This window comes from Lithobates pipiens, unplaced genomic scaffold (genome assembly GCF_037356315.1).
Source record: "Lithobates pipiens isolate NorthernLeopardFrog02 unplaced genomic scaffold, aLitPip1_a1.2 Scaffold_23, whole genome shotgun sequence".
Classification (NCBI taxonomy): Eukaryota; Metazoa; Chordata; class Amphibia; order Anura; family Ranidae; genus Lithobates; species Lithobates pipiens.
Window position 1 is genome coordinate 291316407 of NW_027507785.1, and position 19412 is coordinate 291335818.

The 19412-nt window shown below is 45.1% G+C and overlaps 1 protein-coding gene across 1 annotated transcript; it reads right to left on the minus strand.

The window, feature by feature from the left end:
• Positions 1-7445: 7445 nt before the first annotated feature.
• CCN1 (cellular communication network factor 1) lies at positions 7446-10174 on the minus strand. The gene is made up of 5 exons (XM_077450314.1): positions 9989-10174; positions 9646-9859; positions 9008-9355; positions 8631-8833; positions 7446-8418 (listed from the first exon to the last, which is right to left on the minus strand). The coding sequence occupies exons 1-5, from the start codon at positions 10049-10051 to the stop codon at positions 8119-8121; spliced, it is 1128 nt and encodes a 375-aa protein (XP_077306440.1). The 5' UTR covers positions 10052-10174; the 3' UTR covers positions 7446-8118.
• Positions 10175-19412: the final 9238 nt, after the last annotated feature.

The following is a 19412-nucleotide window of genomic DNA, read 5'->3' on the forward strand; positions in this document are numbered from 1 at the left end:
AATTTTTGCTATAATAAATGTTCCCCCAAAATATATATAAACATTTTTTTCCCTCAGTTTAGGGAAGTTGTGGGGGGGGGGGGGGTTTGAAGCACATGATTGATAATAATAATGAAGGCATTAACCCTGCAGTACATTTTTTTTGCCACTAGACGTCTTCAGCCTGAATGCCAGCATCACTCAATCCACTTCCTCTGAGCCCAGGTCAACCTGGTCAATAGATTTGCTTTAAAAAGGCACATTTATTTACTAAATGTACATAATATAACTGGATACTAATATTTATAGGTGAAGTTGATCCAGGGAATATAGGATTGCCTCTCGGGGGATCAGGAAAGATTTTTTCCCCTGCTGGAGCAAATGGGATCATGCTTTGCTGTTTTTTTTTTTCCTTCCTCTGGATCAACTTAATACTTTTGATGTATTAAGGTTATTGTAAATTTGAAATAGTTTTGCACAGAACAGCCCCAATTCTCCTCCTATTGGCGCTCCTGGCTCTTCCTCCCTTCCAAGCTGCTTGCTATTGGGGGAACTTGAGGTATAGCGTCGGATTGGGATTGGGCTTAGGTAAGTAAGAATGCATTAAAGTAAAAAAAAAGTTCTGCCTTTACAACCACTCTAATGATTACAAAGCTGCATTAATCTGTGACTTTTATAAATGCCTGCCTTTCATCTTTAACTGAATAATAAACTTACACTGGAAAACGCCAGCCAAAATTTTTGCTTCGAGAAGAGTAGGGGAAGGGTTAAAATCTATGCCCTTTTGTATTGCTGCCTTTGTCTGTATTCAAGAGATATCTTATTTCCTGTTGTGTCACTGGAACAGGAAGTGAGGAAACCACTTAATCCGGGAAACAGACGGCAAAACACCTTTTTACAACAGCAGGGAAGTGTGATAACATGTATGGGGATTTTATTAGTGTACCGCCCCCCCACTGCAGAGAATTCCGTACATTTCCTGTCTCGGGGACAGATGTTACAGGAACATTTTCCCAATAGGACACAGACAGCAATAAAAACCTTACAGGGGTTTAAATATCTTATTTTTCTAAAAAAAAGTTCGAACTGAAATTCCGTTTTAATTAATTCAGCGTGTTAATTTTGTGTATGAAGGTTATCCAAGGGCTGTGTGTAATTCACTTCCATGCAGCACAGACTCCTAGGCTCACATCAGTCCTACCGTGCCTCTGAGATCCCAATGATGTCACATTATGATGTCACAATCTGTCCGCTTTTCTGGCTTTATAACACATACCAAGGGTAGTCTTTACACACAATAGTACCATTCTGCCATCTTTAAACTATTAAAGTGTATCCGAACCCAAAACCAAAAATGCAATATATTGCAGCTTGCTGGCCTTTGGAGTGGTTAGCATTAGCATTAACGTTTTTTTCCAAGCTGCCTCAGGTTTTTTTGTTTTCACCCGCTTATCCTGCAATTGCACACTTCCTTTCTGGATGGCTACATCAATCCTCCACTGTATCTATGGAGGGAGTCATAGTTGTCACCCTAGGCTGCTCTCCTGATATGGACTAATAACATGTCCTCATCTTTATTACATGCAGGGCAGGGCATTTAGTAGTTAACAGAAGACAGCTAGGAAAGAAGATATTCTTTGTTGGAGCTCACAGGAAGTGACAAGGACACAACATTTCAGGCTGGAGCAATATGTATATTCTGTACCTGCTGAAAATATTCTTAGCTTGAAAAAAAAAGGAACTAATGCAGCCACCACATCTAAGGACTATAAACTGCAACATATTACAGTCTTGTTCTTGGGCAGGGGTCTGCAAACTTTCTAAACCAGTGGTCTCCAATCTGCGGCCATGGGATCGGATGTGGGATGACTTTATTAGGCCCTGAGGCATTATTCCTGCCACTGACACCGACAATGGGGCACTATTCCTTCCACTTAATGGAAAATACTCAAGCGCTGGTGTGGTAAAAATACTACTAATAATAATAAAGTGAATGCAATAAAAGCTGCACCAATGACATTGATCTTTCACTCATAAAGACTGCAATATAACAAATATAATTAGTGCGCTAATTCCTTCCACTGATACCAACAATTGAGCACTATTCCTTCCACTGACACCAATGATGGGACACTATTCATTCCACTGACACCAGTGATGGGACACTATTCCTTCCACTGACACAAACAATGTGGTACTATTCCATTCACAGACACCAATGATAGGGCTTAATTCCTTCCACTAACACCAATGATGGGGCTTAATTGCTTCAACTGACACCAATGATGGGGCTTAATTCCTTCAACTGACACCAATGATGGGGCATAATTCCTTCCACTGACAACAAAAATGGGGCACTATTCCCCCCCCCCACTAACACCAACTATTTCTCCCCCTAATACCAAAGATCTGGCATTATTTACTCCCACTGGGCGAAGTCCAGCCCCCCTAAAGTTTGAAGGACAGTAAAATGGCCCTTTCTTTAGAAAGTTTGGCGTCCCCTGTTCTAAACAAAGGGCCAGTTTACTGTCCTTCAAACTTTAGGAGGGCCCGACTGTGCCCAGTGGGAGTAGAAAATGTCCTGTCGTCCAGTGGGAGTAAACAATGCTCTATTTTTGGTGTCAGTGGGAGGACTAGTGCCCCATCATTGATGTAATTTGGAGAAACATTGCCACATTGTCGGTGTCAATTGGAGGAATAGTGCCCCATTGTTGGTGTCAATGGAAGAAATTCTGCCCCATTGTTGGTGTCAATGGATGAAATTCTGCTCTATTGTTGGTATCACTGTGATAAACTGTGCCCTTTTACTGGTTTTAGTGGGAGGAATTGTACCCCATTGTTTATTACCAGTGGGAGGAATAGTGGCCCATCGTTGGTATCAATAGAAAGAATGGTGCCCTGTTGTTGGTATCAATTGAAGAAATTGTGCCTCGCCGTTGGTGTCAGTGGGAGGAATTGTGTCCTTTGATGGTGTCAGTGGGAGGAATAATGCCCCATTGTTGGTGTCAGCTACAGGAATTATGCCCTATTGTTGGTGTCATTATAGTGAGGGCAGGGAAAAGGCAAGCAAAGAGACTGTTCTTGGGTCTAGTATTTGGCTAAAAAAGTATTGGTTCTCTTTAAAAGGTCAAGGCCATACAAACATAATTTGGATTTCAATAGGCCCTGGTGAATTATTTTATTTGCTGGGCTGTATGGCACTAAACCCTCAGGGCTCATTGTCACTTAGGGCTGATGCACACTGACATATTAGGCTGTATTAATTACAATGAGATCGTATTTTGGTGCTCAGGAGCCACAGGTGTTGTATATAGGCATCTGTACAAATTAAATGACCGGATACGGCTGTATGCAGGTATATGCACTTCTGACCATAAATACAGAGAGGTATGCTTCCCCCAGACTCTCTGTATTCAGGGGTGTATGTCCATATTCAGGCGTAGAGCTGGGTATACCTGTCCTGCGTACAGGGGTATTCTATAAATCATTTGTACCCCAGTAGCTGTACGAAACAACTATGGCTCCTGTTTGCTGAAATACGGCCATATTTAACGCTAGATGGGCCAGTAATATGCCAATGTGTATGGGCCTCTTAGTGTTTCATGACTGTGTGGTAATGCACAGCATTAGCGCACAGGTTAACATCTACTGCGTTAAGACAAACCATTCATTATGGAAGAGCTGCCAACATACAAGGGATGAAAAAACACACAAGACCCTTTTTTGAAAACACATTGCACCACAACGCATGGTATACACATTGTGGCACACTGCAGCACCATGGGCTTTACTGTACTATGTGTTAGGATGACATTGATAATAAATAGCACCACAATGCACTACATATAGAGCAGGTGTGTTGCCACGATGTACAAATTCAACTAGGCCCCTGGAGATTCTGTACCTAAATCCCCAGTGTGCCTGTTATACAATCCAAGTATCCTTTTTTTTGGGGTATACCCCCCCAATCCATTCTCCCCTATACAACCAAAGTGTCCCATGGAAGGTCCAGTAAAGCAGAGTAGCAGACATGTTGCAATGGAACCCGACATGTTACTGTATGTCACAGAAGTGAGTACGCCCCTCCCATTTTTGTAAATATTTTATTATATATTTTCATGTGAGAACACTGAAGAAATGACACTTTGCTACAATGTAAAGTAGTGAGTGTACATCTTGTATAACAGTGTAAATTTGCTGTCCCCTCAAAATAACTCAACACATTAATGTCTAAACCGCTGGCAACAAAAGTGAGTACACCACTAAGTAAAAATGTCCAAATTGGGCCCAATTAGCCATTTTCCCTCCCTGGTGTCATGTGACTCATTAGTGTTACAAGGTCTCAGTTGTGAATGGGGAGCAGGGGTGTTAAATTTGGTGTTATCGCTCTCACTCTCTCATACTGGTCACTGGAAGTTCAACATGGCACCTCATGGCAAATAACTCTCTGAGGATCTGAAAAAAAAGAATTGTTGCTCTACATAAAGATGGCCTAGGCTATAAGAAGATTGCCAAGACTATGAAACTGAGCTACAGCACGGTGGCCAAGACCATACAGTAATTTAACAAGACAGGTTCTGCTCAGAACCGGCCTCGCCATGGTTGACTAAAGAAGTTGAGTGCATGTGTGTTTAGACAATAATGGCTGTGTGTTGAGTTATTTTGAGGGGACAGCAAATGTACACTGTTATACAAGCTGTACACTCACTACTTTACATTGTAGCAAAGTGTCATTTCTTCAGTGTTCTCACATGAAAAGATATAATAAAATATTGACAAAAATTTGAGGGGTGTACTCACTTTTGTGTGATACTTTATGTGTGCTGCTATTTTTTTACTATCACAGGAAAGTTTCCTCCCATTGTTTCTGGCAATGTTGGCAACTGTGCTGGGGGGGATCTTTAAAAAAAAATGAATCACCCATTCCAATGGGTGCAGCATTGTGCTGCTGCCAGGATCTTCAATGGGGATATCCCACAGCAGGAATCCTGAGGAGTTTCGACATAGCGGTTCTCTATAAAGATTTTTGTCCATCCAGCTCACCCGATATCTAGTAGCATTAAATAAAAAAAGTAACTTGACATGCAGAACGAACAACAAGACCCATTACTTTTACTGCAATTAGATAAAAAAAAAAAAAAAAAATAATCTGGTTAAAGTGTATGCTAAAATGTTTCCTTTCAGTTTAGATACAGAAAAGAAGGGGTTAACCCTTGTCAGCTTTTTAAAATTTTTTGCTTTCTGTGTGCCCTTTGGAAAGATTTTCCTTCACTTCCTGTTCTGGAGACACAACAGGCAGTGATAAGATATATCTGCAAGGTCAGGGGAATTCCCCTGGATACACACTATACAACTTTTGTTGTTCGATTTCCTTTAGATTTACCTTCAACTAGAGAAACAGAAAAAAAAAAAAAAAGGAGGAGCGCGCACCTAGTGCATCACCAAACACATTTAATTGGTGTTAAAAGTGGATACTCGCAAAAGTGGCGACTCACAATGAGCCAAACAACTGCACAATGAGACACGGTGCAGACACAGCAAGGGTAAAGGGCTGACATGTTTTGGGGGCGCACCCCCCTTCCTCAGAGCCTAGTGCATTAGCAAACAATTAAATGTGTTTGGTGATGTACTAGGTGTGCGCGCCTCCCTTTTTTTTTTTTCTTCTGTTTCTCTAGATTTTATTGGATTACCCCATCTGAGAATGGCAGCATCCGCCTGCTTTTAGGCCTGATTCACACCTATGAATTTTTTCGTGCTTTTTGCATTTTGCACTACAGAACGTGTTCCATAGGAAACCATGTTAAATGGACTGTAGTGCAAATATGAAAAATGCAAAAAGCACAAAAAATGCATAGGTGTGAATCAAGCCTACGATCACTGATGTCCTTGTTGCTGTTTAAATCACGAAAAACATTTTTTTGCGCTGGAAGTGACTGTATTTTGTATTTTTATCTTCAACTATGTAGTGCGAGGGCCTGCCTGATTGCATACAAATTGAAAGTGTTTAGGTTTGACCTCATATTATATGGTTTTGGTAAATCTAAAGTAAAAAATCTGAAGAAAATATTATAGTGTGTATCCAGCTAACCTGGCCATACAATGAAACAGATTCCTCCCTTCATGATATTTATCATGGACAGACAAATCTTCCACTGTAACTACTGTATTCAAAAAGCTGGCGCTACCGGCTGTCTGAATACCTGAACAATGATTGCATCTGATTGGATGCAGGTGCTGTTCAGCCGACACATTTTCCACCCGTCTCCTTAAATTTTTCAAATCAAAGGATGTGGCATGGAGTGGTGCAGGCAGCGCCACCTATTTACCAAATTTTGACATTTGTTCAGCATTTGGCCAGCTTTAGGCTTGATTCAGACCTATGCATTTTTAGTGCTTTTTGCACTACAGTCCATTTAACATGGTTTCCTATGGAACACGTTCTGTAGTGCAAATCAGAAAAAAATGCAAAAAGCACGAAAAATGCATAGGTGTGAATCAGGCCTTAGGGAACTGTCAATTTAAAAAAAATGTCCTTACTTTTTAACTTTACCTCTTGTTCTGGTGACTCAGTTTTGGGAGGACGTTCTGCTTAGGTGTCCCAAAAACAGACAGTTAAGCAAAAAAGATGCAGGTGTGACTTTTGGTGCATGTGGGAAGACAGAAGGCCATAAAAAATGATATATCATTTTCAGGAACTAAAAAAAAAAAATAACAGCTAAAATCTGATTGGCTGCCAGTTATTGCATAAGTGTGCACAACCTATACATAGAGCAACCGTAAAAGTATAGTATGAAAAAAAAACAAGATATAAACTGGATTTGAAAATGGGACACATATGTAAAGGGGCGGGGGGGGGGGGGGGGGCACAATCTTAAATTTTGAGAATAGCTGTTTAATTACTTCTTACTATGGAGTAAAATGTTACATAGTATTGCTTCATTAATTCAATATCAAATAGCATGGCAATATCGAGCTTCTTAAAAAGGATGCTGAGAAGAATACGGTGCTGATTTGCCATCTCTATCTTCAATACATTTGGAGTTACTGGCAAGCAACAAGCATGCAGCCAGTGAAGTCAAACCTGATCTGCATTCCTGCTCCAGGTCAGAGACTCAGAAAGCATTGAAGAAAGAGGATGATCATTATAACAGCTACAATTTTCAAAAGGGGGGGAACAGCAATGGCATTCTCCATATCAGACATACAATAGCAAATCAGCATTGGTCTTTTAATTATCTGAACAAAAGCTAAAATCCCATTGGCTGCTAGGGTACATTTCACATCCCTACACTGCCTATTCAAATAAACACACCATTGTACCTCTATATAAAAGCCATTGAAGCTCGAGTTACCAAACTGTCTATGCTGGAGCACAAAGGGTTAAGGCAATTAGCATTCTTTTCAAAGCACGCATACTCTATAGAAAAAAAAAAAAAAAGAAGAAAAGCCAAACAGGAAAAGCAATCTAAAAAATAGGTAAATATTTTTATTAACTGATTAATTCCATAAATAAATTCTTTAATTCGTTGAATATAAAAATTAAAATCATTTACAATTTATTCCAGTATTACATTTGTCACAAAAAAAAGCTACATTTCGATAAATAAAAAAAAAACAAAAAATTGGAAAAATAAAATAAAAAAACATTTCATCTAAACTTCTGTTTGCTGGAGAACTGTTGGATTGTGATAGCTGCCACAGATTAACGCTTCATTAAGCGCAACCCATTAGGAAGGAATGTAACTTAACCTTTTCTCTTTTTTTTTTTTTCCCCCAAGTTTACCAGTTTGGTCATTCAATAGAAATATGCAGAAACAACTCTGTTTTTTTTTTAAAGGGACCAGAATACTTAAGAAGATAATTTACTAACAGCAAAAAAAAAATAAAAAAAATAATAATAATATAATAATAATATAAACTGCTCCAAAAAAAGAAGCAACTTGTTTGCTCCAGTATTATGAAGCTGTAAATATTTTCAGCCTGTTGTAATGAAGTCCAGGTGGTAATGCATTCTAAGTCTCTAGTGCCACACAGTGTCCAAAGAAGGCATTGCAACGTCTTCACAACAGTATATTCCCATTTTTTTTTTTTTTTTTAATTTTCCTCAAGTGTGTCCATGTGTTGCTTGCCTTTTCAGGTTTAATCTCTGAATTTGTGGATGTCGTTGAATAATCTGTAGTAAGGGTAAGCTTCGTTGGCGTGTGGGCAGTTGTAGTTGCACCGGCAGGACTGGATCATCATAACGTTCTTGGTGAAAGTTTCTCCGTCGTCACACCTGAATCTAATTTTGACAGTCCGTGTCTGCTGTGGGGTGCAGCATCTGCTATCCACGCAAGATCCACAGTATTTGGGTCGGTATTTCTTCACGCTTGTGCAGCCGGCATAGCTGTATCGCACTGGAGCCTTAGCTTTTTTGGTCTTTGTGCATTTTTTTCCCTTCTGTAGAATTAAAGAAAAAAATAATAAACATTAGCAACATATCAGTTAAGGAAACAAGGAAAGTAAAAAAAATAAAAAAATAAAAAAAAGAAGTGCAAAAAGTTACATATCAGGTGAAAAAAAAAAAAAAAAAAAGTAAAGAAAGAATAAAAAAATAAAAAAAGGAAATATGCACAAAGTATATAGTATGCAACGGATCTAAGGAATCTTACCTTTAATTGTGAGTAGTTTGTCTCTCCACATGGCCGGACCTCACAGATCCTGGTCTCTCGAACAAGTCTGCAATCTTTGTTGTCATTGGTAACTCTTGTAGAGATGCCAGTTCCGCAAGTCTTGGAGCACTGGGACCAAGATGTGGTTTGGACAATGCACTTCTGGGTATCGACAACATGGGCTTGTGGATTGGAGCCAAATGCTGTAAAGGAGACAACGCAATGCTTAGTTGATGCAGAATAGCATGCCGCATGGGCTCCCTGTCTGCAATACTGACAGCTGTCAATCAATCAAGCTGCCGTCTATCTAAATCTACTACTAGGAATGACAGTTGGACTTGAAAGCAGTTAAGCAAACCAAAAAAACAAAAACTCACCAGGTAGCATTTTATGTCCTCCTTTCATAATGGGAACAAACTCGTTCTTGCTGGTCAGCTCTCCTTCATTAGCATCCAGACCGAATTCTTTGCTGAAGAAGTCTTCCATGTCATCGAATGTGTCCCTGGCTTCGTCACAGATCCACTCCTCGCAACACTGCCCGGGCACCTTCACCAGTCTTGGATTTGGGCATCCCAAGTTGGGGAGAGAGAGTTCTTGAGGGCACAAAGGAAGGCAGCCAACAGCCCCGTCTATGCATGTGCACTGGTGCTTGCAGTTAGGCTGGAAGCTTTCTCCGTTCTGGTAGATCCTTGAGTTATATTCACAAGGTCTTCCTTCAGACTTTGCTGTAAAGGAAACAAAAAATAAACGTTGAGATTCCTTGGAGACACGTAAACAAGATCACAATCCTTAATGTTGATCATGGAATAACGATTTGCTCATTTTGCTAGACCCAGACACTGAATTGCATTCCAGACTGCTGAAATCATGTGTCTTTCTGCCAAGCTAGCATCAACAAAGCATAACCATACATGGACTGAGATTCCCTAAACTCCTTGACTAGATAGAGCAATAAGACTGAAGTTCTGAAAAAGAGGATAATAGAAATCAAGGGTGAACCCAGAAATCAACTTACCTCTGCAGATGCCTTTGGTGGCTTTAGAATTTGCCCCGAAGTTGCACTCCAGCCCCTTGGTGTGGTCGCAAGGCTGGCTCTTGCTGCAGTCTTCGTTCAGCTGTTTCGCACACACCTTGCAGCATCCGCAGCTGTCAAGGACCAATCCAACTCCTGGGGCGCATCGGGGTACCTCCAGTGGACACTGGCATACGAGCGGGCAGGATGAGAACGCCTGGGGGGTGAAGGACAAGAATAATTGTTAACCCATGAGCAGAAGACATCATGAGCAGAAGACATCACAGCATGTGCACACAAGGCAAGGCTCTTGAAACTTTCTGCAATGTTATCTAAGTCTACTTACCAAGTCTACAAGTCCGGTGAGGATGGCCACGATCAGAAGAGGGCTCATTCCTAGGAAAGCCATAGTTCCTCTAAAATAAAAGTGCTGGGGAAGTCCGGTGCAACACCTTCTTGTGCTGTGCTTACGACTGGTGGCAGTGCTTGTACTGGTCCCAGTCTAGAGTTGGTGCTGCTCTCTGAGCTGCTCCAGGCTCCCTCCTTCTTATATAGCAGACGGCCGAACGTGACGTCACCACTGCCTAAGTTCCACATTCACAAAACATCCTAGGAATGCGGCTGGGCTCGAACCGTGGCCAAGACCCTCCCCGTCTAATGGGAGCCTGACTGTGTCTCCCAAGGAGGGAGAAGAGACAGAGAGGGGGAGTGCAGCCTCACCAGCAGACAGGAAAAGGCTCCCAGTCTGCCATTAGGAGGAGGGAAAGGCACCCAGCCTAGCATCACTTATTTACAGTGAGCTCCATACAGGCAGCACAGTGGAGGAAATTGGCTGTATTAACACTGGCAGCAATGGTGTGCACTCATTACTCACCCAACCCCCGCCCTCAGCCTGTCATATGCTTTGCGAAAGTTTAAAGTGTCTCTTAACCCAAGGGCTCATTCACACTATGCACGGTCACCTGTACTGTTCCGCCCATGGCACCTTCTTAAATTGGTGCGATGCTGCATTTGTGGCGCCGCTGCGCCGCACCAATTTAAAAAAGTAGTTTCTCTACTGGTTTTTGCGATTTTGCAGAAACCTGCACAGATGTCTATGAAATCTGGACTGACATGGGCGAGTGAAATCTGAAGTCGCATCTAATGTCTTTCTATGGCACCGTTTTAATAGGTAAAATTTCAAAAATTGTTCCTGCACTGTTTTAGGTGATTTCACGTGCGACTTGTATTGACATCTGTGCATGAAATCACTAAGATGTTGGCAAGCCGCAGATGAAATCGCACTGTCCTGCGTCTTTGAAATAATGCTAAAGTAGCGAGATTTCAAAGCCGCATTGAGCCCAGGTTCACACGGAGCTGCGGTAATGAAGCCGTGCGGCTTGCCAACATCTTAGCGATTTCATGCACAGATATCATAACAAGTTGCACATGAAATCGCCTAAAATAGTGCAGGAACTATTTTAGAAATTACACTTCTTCACATCGTACCTATTATTAAGACGGTGCCATAGAAAGACATTAGATGCGACTTCAGATGGCAATTTGTAAATCACACGTCACACCTGAAGTTGCACCGGTGTAAACGGGGGCTAAGGCTGCATTTACACTATCGTATTTCCTGCAAATGCGACAAAACACAGAGCCACGCCAGTTTTGGCACACCTTTTGGAAACACGTGAAAAATGTTGCATTGTGCTTATGGCACCATTTACTGTTAAAGGCACCCTAAACGCAGTTAGCAGTTGCGTGTTTTGTCACACAAGAGACGCGACAAAACGTGCATCAGGAAATGCGAAAAGCCTGAAAATAGTTGAACCTGGCCTGGTGGGTGCCCACACAGTACAAATGCTGCATTTTATCATGCAGGCTCGTGTGGGCCTAGATTTAAAGTGTATGTAAACCTTTAGGGCTCATTCACACTCGGGGCAGACATTGCAGGACCACTGAAAAGCGATCTGCGATGGATGGATTGCACAAAGATTATACAGTCAGATTGTAACATGTATGGTGACCCTAAAACCATTGTGTCCTCTGCTTCTGCTATTTTCTCTTTAAAGAGAAGTATGTTTTTGTTTTTTTCAGCCCATCATACTTACCTAGTTGAATGCAGCATCAGACCGATGCTGCATCTGTCCCCCGCCATCTCTGCACTGAGAACCGAGCGATCGAATGCCACCGATGGCTCGGTTCTCTCAGCTACCTGAGCGGAGAGCTGCTTCCTGTCAGTCAGCAGCTCTCCTCTGCTCCTCCAAGCTCATTGGAGCGCTGAGCTGTAGCGGGGCGGGGAGCAGCTGCCTCAGGCTCTCAGTGGCTCGCTCAGAGGCAGACATCAGTCCAAGCACCTGGCAGGTCCAGACTTTATTGTCAGGATTAGTGATGGCCGAACGGTTCGCCCGGCGGTCGTTTCGCGGCGAATTTCCGACTTTCGCCGTCCGCGGGTTCGAACGCCTTTTTCCGTCGTTCGCCCCGGCGGACTTACGTGTTTAATGTATACAAGAACTTTAACCTTTCGTGACACGTTTATCATGTGTTACAGGACAACCAATTGAGACATGACAGCTCATGGACACTTGGACATTCCCCCTAACCTATAAATACACCCGATCCGGTGGCCATTTTACATTCTTTCTTCTGTCACTGTAGGGAAAGGATCCTGTGTGGAGTAGGGACAGAGAAAACGCTAGCTATTTGGTACACAAAAGTTCTTTTCAGGACTGGTATAGGTGTTAGGTCAGCAGCCTGAGTTTCTTTTGTCAGTTTAGATAAAGGGACAGAGCGCTGTATGCTGCTATTTTAGGGACAGCTCAGCCAGATTAGTCTTTCTTCATCATCATCATCATCATCATCATTAGCTGTTACTATCAGGTCCACAAAAGAGCTGTTCCAGCTAATCGTTCCAGCCTACTCTTTTTTGCCAATTTGTATAGGGACAGGCAGGAAGCAGTGTGTCAGGCAGTGAGGATAATTTTAAAGACTTGCTGTTACTATTAGTTCCACAAAGGTTCTTTTCAGGACTGGTATCAGTGGTACGGTAATAGGCTTGTACACGTATAATATTCTTTCTTCCAAATATAGAAAGAATATTATACTTGACTGCTGCCCTTCTGCTGCAGTCTGCTAATCATTCACAACTCACTTGTTCCACAAAGCTCTTTATCAGGACTGGTAACTTGGTCTGTCTAGGGTGCTACGGTACATAGGCTTGGGTGCGGTACAGTCTGCTGTTCTGTAAGGACCGCTATCGGTCCACAATACATAGGGTTGCCGTGCACTACTGCTGACCGCTGCCCTATACTGCAGCAGTCCTTCATTGGTATAGGGACTGACGTACAGTCTGCTAATCACTAACACACAACCTGCTTGGTCCACAAAAGTTCTTATAAGGACTGGTAACTTGGTATAGGGTGCTACGGTACATAGGCCTGAGTGCGTTACAGTCTGCTGTTCTGTAAGGACCGCTATCGGTCCACAATACATAGGGTTGCCGTGCACTACTGCTGACCGCTGCCCTATACTGCAGCAGTCCTTCAGCGGTATAGGGACTGACGCACAGTCTGCTAAACACTAACACACAACCTGCTTGGTCCACAAAAGTTTTTATAAGGACTGGTAACTTGGTATAGGGTGCTACGGTACATAGGCCTGAGTGCAGTACAGTCTGCTGTTCTGTAAGGACCGCTATCGGTCCACAATACATAGGGTTGCCGTGCACTACTGCTGACCGCTGCCCTATACTGCAGCAGTCCTTCATTGGTATAGGGACTGACGTACAGTCTGCTAATCACTAACACACAACCTGCTTGGTCCACAAAAGTTCTTATAAGGACTGGTAACTTGGTATAGGGTGCTACGGTACATAGGCCTGAGTGCGTTACAGTCTGCTGTTCTGTAAGGACCGCTATCGGTCCACAATACATAGGGTTGCCGTGCACTACTGCTGACCGCTGCCCTATACTGCAGCAGTCCTTCATTGGTATAGGGACTGACGTACAGTCTGCTAATCACTAACACACAACCTGCTTGTTCCACAAAAGTTCTTATAAGGACTGGTAACTTGGTATAGGGTGCTACGGTACATAGGCCTGAGTGCGTTACAGTCTGCTGTTCTGTAAGGACCGCTATCGGTCCACAATACATAGGGTTGCCGTGCACTACTGCTGACCGCTGCCCTATACTGCAGCAGTCCTTCATTGGTATAGGGACTGACGTACAGTCTGCTAATCACTAACACACAACCTGCTTGGTCCACAAAAGTTCTTATAAGGACTGGTAACTTGGTATAGGGTGCTACGGTACATAGGCCTGAGTGCGTTACAGTCTGCTGTTCTGTAAGGACCGCTATCGGTCCACAATACATAGGGTTGCCGTGCACTACTGCTGACCGCTGCCCTATACTGCAGCAGTCCTTCAGCGGTATAGGGACTGACGCACAGTCTGCTAAACACTAACACACAACCTGCTTGGTCCACAAAAGTTTTTATAAGGACTGGTAACTTGGTATAGGGTGCTACGGTACATAGGCCTGAGTGCGTTACAGTCTGCTGTTCTGTAAGGACCGCTATCGGTCCACAATACATAGGGTTGCCGTGCACTACTGCTGACCGCTGCCCTATACTGCAGCAGTCCTTCATTGGTATAGGGACTGACGTACAGTCTGCTAATCACTAACACACAACCTGCTTGTTCCACAAAAGTTCTTATAAGGACTGGTAACTTGGTATAGGGTGCTACGGTACATAGGCCTGAGTGCGTTACAGTCTGCTGTTCTGTAAGGACCGCTATCGGTCCACAATACATAGGGTTGCCGTGCACTACTGCTGACCGCTGCCCTATACTGCAGCAGTCCTTCATTGGTATAGGGACTGACGTACAGTCTGCTAATCACTAACACACAACCTGCTTGTTCCACAAAAGTTCTTATAAGGACTGGTAACTTGGTATAGGGTGCTACGGTACATAGGCTTGAGTGCGGTACAGTCTGCTGTTCTGTAAGGACCGCTATCGGTCCACAATAGATAGGGTTGACGTGCACCACTGCTGACCGCTGCCCTATACTGCAGCAGTCCTTCAGCGGTATAGGGACTGACGTACAGTCTGCTAAACACTAATACACAACCTGCTTGGTCCACAAAAGTTCTTATAAGGACTGGTAACTTGGTATAGGGTGCTACGGTACATAGGCTTGAGTGCGGTACAGTCTGCTGTTCTGTAAGGACCGCTATCGGTCCACAATAGATAGGGTTGACGTGCACCACTGCTGACCGCTGCCCTATACTGCAGCAGTCCTTCAGCGGTATAGGGACTGACGCACAGTCTGCTAAACACTAACACACAACCTGCTTGGTCCACAAAAGTTTTTATAAGGACTGGTAACTTGGTATAGGGTGCTACGGTACATAGGCCTGAGTGCGTTACAGTCTGCTGTTCTGTAAGGACCGCTATCGGTCCACAATACATAGGGTTGCCGTGCACTACTGCTGACCGCTGCCCTATACTGCAGCAGTCCTTCATTGGTATAGGGACTGACGTACAGTCTGCTAATCACTAACACACAACCTGCTTGGTCCACAAAAGTTCTTATAAGGACTGGTAACTTGGTATAGGGTGCTACGGTACATAGGCCTGAGTGCGTTACAGTCTGCTGTTCTGTAAGGACCGCTATCGGTCCACAATACATAGGGTTGCCGTGCACTACTGCTGACCGCTGCCCTATACTGCAGCAGTCCTTCAGCGGTATAGGGACTGACGCACAGTCTGCTAAACACTAACACACAACCTGCTTGGTCCACAAAAGTTTTTATAAGGACTGGTAACTTGGTATAGGGTGCTACGGTACATAGGCCTGAGTGCAGTACAGTCTGCTGTTCTGTAAGGACCGCTATCGGTCCACAATACATAGGGTTGCCGTGCACTACTGCTGACCGCTGCCCTATACTGCAGCAGTCCTTCATTGGTATAGGGACTGACGTACAGTCTGCTAATCACTAACACACAACCTGCTTGTTCCACAAAAGTTCTTATAAGGACTGGTAACTTGGTATAGGGTGCTACGGTACATAGGCTTGAGTGCGGTACAGTCTGCTGTTCTGTAAGGACCGCTATCGGTCCACAATAGATAGGGTTGACGTGCACCACTGCTGACCGCTGCCCTATACTGCAGCAGTCCTTCAGCGGTATAGGGACTGACGTACAGTCTGCTAAACACTAATACACAACCTGCTTGGTCCACAAAAGTTCTTATAAGGACTGGTAACTTGGTATAGGGTGCTACGGTACATAGGCTTGAGTGCGGTACAGTCTGCTGTTCTGTAAGGACCGCTATAGGTCCACAATAGATAGGGTTGACGTGCACCACTGCTGACCGCTCACCTATACTGCAGCAGTCCTTCAGCGGTATAGGGACTAAGAGTTTTGTCACAGGGTCATTTAAAAAATGACATGCAGAGGAAGAGGCAGGCCCTTCCGCAGGGGTGGTAGGGGTAGGGCAGGAGCAACAGGCTTGAGCCAAAGTGGGAAGTTGCAGAAGGTGCGTTCAATTACTTTAAAGGATGCACCAGACTTGGTTGAGTGGCTCGCTCAGCCTTACTCTTCTGCACCCTCCTCATCCTCTCGATCTGCACCCTCTTCTTCACTCTCTGCTATGTGCACCCCCAAAGACACTACCACCAACAACACGACCACCACCACCACCACCACATACCTTCCGCTTGAGTCACTGGAATTATTTTCCGATCCATATCAAGAGGACATTTCTGATGCGCAGCCACTCTTGGTATTGGATCAGGAAGAGGAGGTAGCAACAAGCGCTACTCAGCAGTCTGACGCCAGTACCCAGATCAGCCCAAGGAGGAGGTTGGTCCCCGGTGTTGCTGCCTACTCTACTTATAGCGGTGGGGAAGGTGACGTTGATGATGACGTGTCTAGTGATGTCACGTGGGTGCCCACAAGAGAGGAAGAGGAGGGGAGTTCAGAGGGAGATATGGACCAGCAGATAGGGAGGAGAAGCAGCAATGACTTACATTGCACAGCAGGGACAAAGCAGACTGCAAATGTATCAGGAGCGAGTCATCGACCATGTACGGTCACATCTGGCGCTCCCAGGACACCGGCACATGGCTCCGCAGTGTGGGCTTTTTTTAACGTGTCCGCTGCTGACAATAGCGTTGCCATCTGCAATCTTTGCAGTCAACGCGTTAGTCGCGGTAAGCCCAATACTCACCTAGGGACGACCGCCTTAAGAAGGCACATGAGCAGCCATCACCGAGCCCAGTGGGAGCAACGGAACACACAAAGCCACACTGCAGGCTCTCACCGTCCAGCCTCGTCTTCTACTTCTCCTTCTCCTCTCTCCTCACAATTGTCCTCCACTCCACCTTCCATCACGCCAAGCTCACATTTTTCTGCAAAAAGGCAGGCTTCCGTGGGCCTAATGTTTGAGCGTAAAAAAATGATGACGCCGGATAACCCTCTTGCCCAACGGTTGGCGGCTGGCTTGTCAGAACTCATAGCCCGCCAACTACTGCCATATAAACTGGTGGACTCGGAGGCCTTTCGCAAATTTGTGGCCATTGGAACACCACAATGGAAGGTCCCAGGAAGGAAGTATTTCTCAGAGAAGGGCATCCCAGAGCTATATGGCCATGTTCAGCGGCAAGTGAATGTATCTCTGGCACACAGTGTCGGTGCCAAGATACATCTGACCACAGACACGTGGTCTAGCAAACACGGGCAGGGAAGGTATATCAGTTTTACTGCCCACTGGGTGAACCTTCTGACGGCCGTCAAGCATGTAACCCGTGGCACCCGTGTAGATTTGGTTTTACCGCCACGGATTGCATGCAGGCCTGACTCTTCTTCTCCTCCTCCTACTCCATCCTCCTCCCTCTCCTCCTCAGCTGCCTCCTCCTTTTCCGCTGCTAGCGTCTCTTCCACTGCACCGCCCAAGCTCCCCAGAACCTATTCCACATGCCAGGTGAGACGTTGCCATGCCGTGCTGCGTCTGTTGTGCCTGGAAGCAAAGAGCCACACTGGCCCGGCACTCCTTTCAGCTTTGCGTTCACAGGCAGATGAGTGGCTAACACCGCTCAATTTGACAGTTGGTAAAGTGGTGTGTGACAACGGTGCCAATCTGCTTAGCGCATTGAAACAGGGCAAAATCACGCACGTGCCGTGCATGGCACACGTCTTAAACTTGGTCGTGCAGCGATTCCTTGTCAAATACCCTGGGGTCCAGGACATCTTGCGGCAGGCAAGGAAAATCTCGGCCCATTTCAGAAGATCTTACACGGCCATGGCTCGCCTTGCTGACATTCAGCGGCGACACCATCTGCCGGTCAGACGTCTTATTTGCGATTGCCCGACGCGATGGAACTCAACCTTCTATATGCTTGATAGGCTGCTCCAGCAGAAACGTGCAGTTAACGTCTACCTGTATGAACTCTGCGAAAGAAACGGTTCTGGGGAGCTGGGTTTTTTTTCACCGCGCCAGTGGCTGCTCATGCGCGACACATGCAGACTTCTGCGGCCATTTGAGGAGATCACCAAACTGGTCAGTCGCAGCCATGGCGCCATCAGTGACATGGTACCTTATGCCTTCTTTCTGGAGCGTGCATTGCGTCGTGTCATTGATCAGGCTGTGGAGGAGCAGGAGCGGGAAGATGAGGAAGTCGCAATGCTGGATGAATTCCCAGGGGGGGCTACTCTATCTGAGACAAGTCAACAACAGGAGTCTGATGAGGAGTCAGAGGAGGATGGTGCCGGGGCGGATGAGCAGGAGCAAGAAGAGCATGCTTTAAACCTTTCTGGGATCCCTGTTGTGCGAGGATGGGGAGAGGAGAATGAAGAGGACGACATTATCCTGGATGATGAGCAGGAGCCAGGCCACCACACCGCTTCCACTTTAGTGCAAATGGGGGCCTTCATGCTCCAGTGTTTTAATAGGGACCCCCGTATAAAAAGCATGAGGGTCAAGGACCAGTACTGGGTGGCAACGTACTTAGACCCCCGGTACAAACACAAAATGGCGGAAATGTTACCGCCGTCGCAGAGGGCTGTCAGAATGCAGCACTTCCAGGCCTTGCTTCGAGAAATGCTGCATTCTGCTTTTGCGTGCGCTGGCAGAGGAGCAATTCCCACTCCCAGAGAAGGATTTGCGGGTACCAATCCAACAGCGCCTGCAAGAAGAGGCCGGTTTGAAGATGTGTTGGTGACTTCGGATATGAGGTCATTCTTTCAGCCGACCCATCGACAGGTGTCATCCGGATCCAGCATCAGGGAACGCCTAGACCGTCAGGTGTCCGACTACATTGGGTTAACGGCCGATGTGGACGCTCTGAGGAGTGATGAACCCCTAGACTACTGGGTGGGCAGGCTTGACCTCTGGCCAGAGCTTGCCCAATTTGCAATCGAACTGTTGGCTTGCCCCTCATCCAGTGTCCTGTCCGAAAGGACGTTCAGCGCAGCAGGGGGGATTGTGACCGATAAGCGTACTCGCCTAGCTCACCACAGTGTTAACTACCTCACATTTCTAAAAATGAATGAGGCATGGATCTCGGAGGAATTCAACACATGTGATCAGTAGACCATGTATATGTCTATAAACAATTTTTGGAATCAAGCACACAGACCTTCTTAATTCATTTGGCTCACTTCCCTGACCCAAAAAAGCACACCGTACTATATGCCCCTACCCTCCTCTTTGAAGAGGTTGAGCGGTGTCATATTTCTACTGGGGCTGCTTATTATGAGGGGTTCCCACCATCCCTGTGCTG